The 4,444-nt window shown below is 48.7% G+C and overlaps 1 protein-coding gene across 1 annotated transcript in view; it reads right to left on the bottom strand.

Annotated features, from left to right (window-relative positions):
- Positions 1-387: 387 nt before the first annotated feature.
- Positions 388-4,444, bottom strand: part of LOC103771226 (fibronectin type III domain-containing protein 5) — a gene marked incomplete at its 5' end in the record, with an annotated part of 6,011 nt that continues 1,954 nt past the window's right edge. The window contains 3 exons of the mRNA XM_008938515.1: positions 388-526; positions 1,229-1,362; positions 4,199-4,291. Coding sequence (XP_008936763.1) covers positions 485-526; positions 1,229-1,362; positions 4,199-4,291 — 269 coding nt within the window. The remainder of the gene's footprint in view (positions 527-1,228; positions 1,363-4,198; positions 4,292-4,444) is intronic.

Raw genomic sequence — 4,444 nt, 5'->3', positions numbered from 1 at the left:
ATGAGCTTTCCTCCTTTCTTGCCTGGAGAGGAGTGACAGTGACTGATGCCTGAGCTCACGTTAATACTGTCAAGATGTAGTGACAGTGAGACGAAATAAAGATACAACAAAACCTTGGACGTTTTCCAAAGACAGGAAAATTATTCCAGAAGACGGAGTGTGAGGGTGGAGAGGAGGGTGTGAGAAGTTGCTCCAGCCCAAGTGATTCATGAGTCCAGCAGAGGATCACCGGCAGCAGCCGTCTCACTGATGCTTTTCTATCTTCATGGATTCGTTTGGGTTTGGGGGCTTTTTTTTGCAGGATTTTTTTTCTTTCTGGCCAGATGTGTTGCAGAACCACGGGCAAGGAGGCGCACGCCAGCAAGTGACAATCACTAGGTCTCTTTCCAAATTGCTCCAGCAGTTTTTCACCTCCCTAGTCATCAAGGCTCAGAGGCAGACGGTGAGAGTGAGGGATGGAGTCCATCTATCAGCTGGCAGACTGTCACGCTTCGATGATGTTCACTGAGGGCTTGTTTTTTGGAAACTAGAAGAGAAGAGGAGACAAAGGAAGGATGTGTAGGAATCGCTAGAGAGGGGAAAAAACCCAACAGCAGAGATGAGTGCAGCATGCTGGTCAGTTTTTGGTTTTCTAAAAGTCCTTGTGCCCATCCCCTCGGGCTAATGACAAGGGGCCAAAGTTGAGGCTTTAGGGCTGCACGTTCATCCCTGTGTGCTGCTGAATGAGCAGGGATCAGTGGAGGACTGCAGATAATAAGTAAATGTGAAGTGTTTGGGATGTGCCAGTGCAAGTTGTGAATAGAGACACAAGGGAGTTAAATCAATTGAAAGAAGTTGGTACAAATTCTAGGCTTGAGTCTGCTGTATGTTATGGTACCCATCGTGTAGCACCAGCCGTGCTCCTGCTGATCAGCCTTCAATTAACTGCAGGAGTGATATCCCCTCTACCCACCCCACCTGAGGGCTGCTGTGGGGCAAGGACCCAAGCAGCTCAGGGACTGTGGCATCACTCTGGGCATTTTTCTTCCAGAGACACTCAGCTGTTTCAGAAACACAGATTGAAACCCATAGTCCTGCTGCGTTTGGGCGGCTCAGACCACTAAGGAAGGGGGACTGGCATGTGTGGAGGTGAAGAATTCCTTTCTGCATCCCTGCTGGGGGGAGGAGGCTGGCGTGAAGATGGAGGCCCAGCTGGAGGTTGGTTTGGTGCCCACCAGCAGCTCCTCACCTTGCTGCGGAGGAGCCCCCCGCTCTGGTGCTCGGGGGTGCTGTTCTCCGAGGCGCTCTTCGCTTTCTCCTTGCTGTTATTTGGCTCGTTATCTTTGATGATGTCGTACTGTCTGCAAAACAGGGCGATCACCCCTAACAGGAAAAAGTGTTAGTGATCACACAGATGAGCTCAGCCCCTGGAGCCCGCAGAGATCAGAGATCCCTTCCTTGCCAGCCGTGGAGCCCGCGGCAGCAGTCACAAGTGCTCCTAAGGATCGTTTTCTAAAGCAGCTCATCAGCCCTCTGGCTGTTTCCTTCTCAATTCCTAATTCCATGCTAAACTAGTTAGACAGAAGGATGAATTCTATTCCAACTCCTCTGTTGTTAAATGGGACAAGTGTTTTAAGCCCAACATCAACACTAACCATGGGGTTAAATGGGATCTTTGCTTCAAACACAGGAGCTCCTGAAATCTCTGGTTAGTGAAAATGTGTCCTCTGATCTTTCTCCTCTGGGGCGAGGAGAAGGAGCTGGAGCTTGCAGATGAGGGGCAGGTACTGAACCTGCCCACGTGTGGTATGAGAAAGGGCCTTTTGAGCAGCAGGACAACATCTGCAAATATGCACCAGTGACGGCAGCAAAAGCTGCCAGTGGAAATTTCCTCCCACACACACACAGGCACATGAAGAGAAACGCAGGGGCAGCCATGACATGCAAGAATCACTGCAAATGTCCTTTTTGGAAGCTTTTATGTGACATTTTGACCAAATGACTTCTCTGCCTGCAGATTCCAAACACGGAGGTCGAGTAGATGCAGGCAGATATGCTGCTTCTCCCTGACTGAAAAATATTCCAGCTCCCTTAATAGCACAACATATGTAAAGCTTCCACCAGATCATCACAAACTGCTTTATAAAGCGAGGTGTTGTTATGGCAGCTGCCCCTGGGTGTTACTGATAAACACACTGGTCCAAATTCTTCCCTGCATATGTGAGCAAATGGCTGATCCTAGGAGAGCAAATTGACATCTGCCACAGTCACACCTTCTGTGATTTCCGATGGTAAAACTGAGGCACAGAGAAGCAAAGTGCTGTGAACAATATCAGGAAGATGAGAGAGCACAAGAGCTTGGGTCTTGTCTCAGTTCAGAGCCCTGGGCACAGGCCTGTCTGGTTTGCATTTGCTAAAACATTGCCCAACACTGAGGTTGTGGCCACAAGCTGAGAGCTGAGAAGAGGGTTTTGCATACTGAGACTCTGTAAAGAACCCACTAGATGTGGAGATATTTTCCCCACCCACCCACTTTCCTTTTTAAATGTAAGTCATCTGTCTAGAAGGGAAGTGGTGGTATTAGCAAAGTCTTTGTTCTGACACTGATCTGAGTTTTAGATTATACTACAGTGAAGAAAGTGGTGAATCACTTGTTCAGTCACTTCATGTAATTATTCATGATTGTTTTTACTGGCAGAGCATTTAAATTTGAACGTGTACAACTAAAACTTGACATAAGCGCTGAGTGGATCATGGACTAGAGGTTTTGGAAACCTTTTAGTTTAGGTTCTTTGGCAACAATTGCTGTCCAGTCTCTGGAAATGCAGATAACTTATACCTGGATTTGATTCTGGGTCATCTGGATTCGATTCTGGGTCATCTGGATTCACATGAAGAACCCTTGCAGAACTGCACAGGACACAGTTAATCCCTCTGTCCCCCTCTTTTGTGGCAGATCTCAGATCAGTGGCTGCTTTCCTCCTCACATCTCTCCCTTGAGGTATCTCACCTCAGCAGAATCTAGTACTGAAACAAGTTCTCCCAGTCCTCAGCCACTCCAGACTGTGGTGGTGGGTTTCTCCTCTGACTGAGGAACACTCTGTGTGTGACTGCACACACTCCATGTGTGGAAAAGTGGTTTGATGGCACAAGAGGACTAAAGATCGAGTGGCAAAGGTTATCTTTTACAGCTCATAGATTCACCACAGTGCTGATTTCCCTTCCTGCTGCTTTCCTGGGGTCACCTGAGCCGTTCCCCCCTGGGCAATGTGCTCTGCAGGGAGCAAATCTTGTTTCATGAATGTTTTATGCTGTGGCAGGAGCAGCAGCTGACTGGCAGCCAGGGGAGGCCGGGGCTCTAGACAGAAAACAAACCTGTGCAAACTTTATTTCCCTTTAACTCATGCGTTTCATTTCCAGGCTGAACAAGCTGAAGAGCTGGCTGCAGCCCCTTCAGACGTGCTGAGCTGATGGAGCAGGAGTCAGAGGCATTGTCCCACTCTAGCTGTAGTGTCAGATTGTCAGAAGTTTGGCTCCAGAGCACCCTTGGGGACAGCAGCTCTCAGCCAATGCCACTCCTTCCTCCTCCCAAACTCCTGTAGATGTTCCCTTCCTTTTGATTAATATGTTTCTGCTACTGGCCCTCCTCTTCCTATAAAACACTCTTGGTATTTTAATCGTGGATGCGGAGAGAATCTGGGTTTATTGGTGTTTTGATGTTTGGGGCCATTTGATCTTCCAATGCTTCCATTATTTTAATTGATTTTGAAGTGGGGTTTAGTGTCTATATAATAGTGGGCGTTGAGAGCAAAACTCTTAAATTTCTGTTTTGCATGAGAGTTGGAGTCATGTAATAGCCAGATAATTGCAGTGACCTGTATCGTTTGAAGGGCTGGAGGCATCGTGTTGGATGGCTGAGGACATTATCATCAGCTCACTCTGGAAACATTGAGATTACAGGATTAGCCATGGGGAATTAGGCAATTGGTTCATCAAGCCCATTATCTGCTTCTGCTGGACCAGATCAGAGCACTGATTCACCTGCTCTGGGCACTGCCCCACCCGTGGTGCTGCCGAGGGAGCGGTGGTGCCCCTCCAGCAGTGCTCTGTGCAGGAGGAAGGGTTTCTTTTCAGGTCTTCAATGATTGCACACGCAAACCAAGCAAGCCAAGTGGCCCCTGGGGCTGTTAGATGCTTTTGACAGGAAGATGGGACTGACCTGCCCACATAAACAACACCACAACAATGATGAGAATTTCCCCCGCTCGCAGCTGTTGGTTTTTCTTCGCCATCTCCTTCATTGTCACCTCATCTGCACAAGGGGGAAAGAAAGACCATGAAACCAACGGCACGGCTCAGGCTGCACCAGGCGCTGGTGTAACAGTGCCCTGGACTCCAACCATCAACACCTCGGGGGCAAAGCTGGCAGGGAGAGAATCCTCACCCATCAGTCACGACAGCAGCA

Source organism: Merops nubicus, unplaced genomic scaffold (genome assembly GCF_000691845.1).
Source record: "Merops nubicus isolate BGI_N331 unplaced genomic scaffold, ASM69184v1 scaffold39434, whole genome shotgun sequence".
In the NCBI taxonomy this organism is placed as follows: Eukaryota; Metazoa; Chordata; class Aves; order Coraciiformes; family Meropidae; genus Merops; species Merops nubicus.
This window is presented reverse-complemented; position numbering and strand designations above follow the sequence as displayed.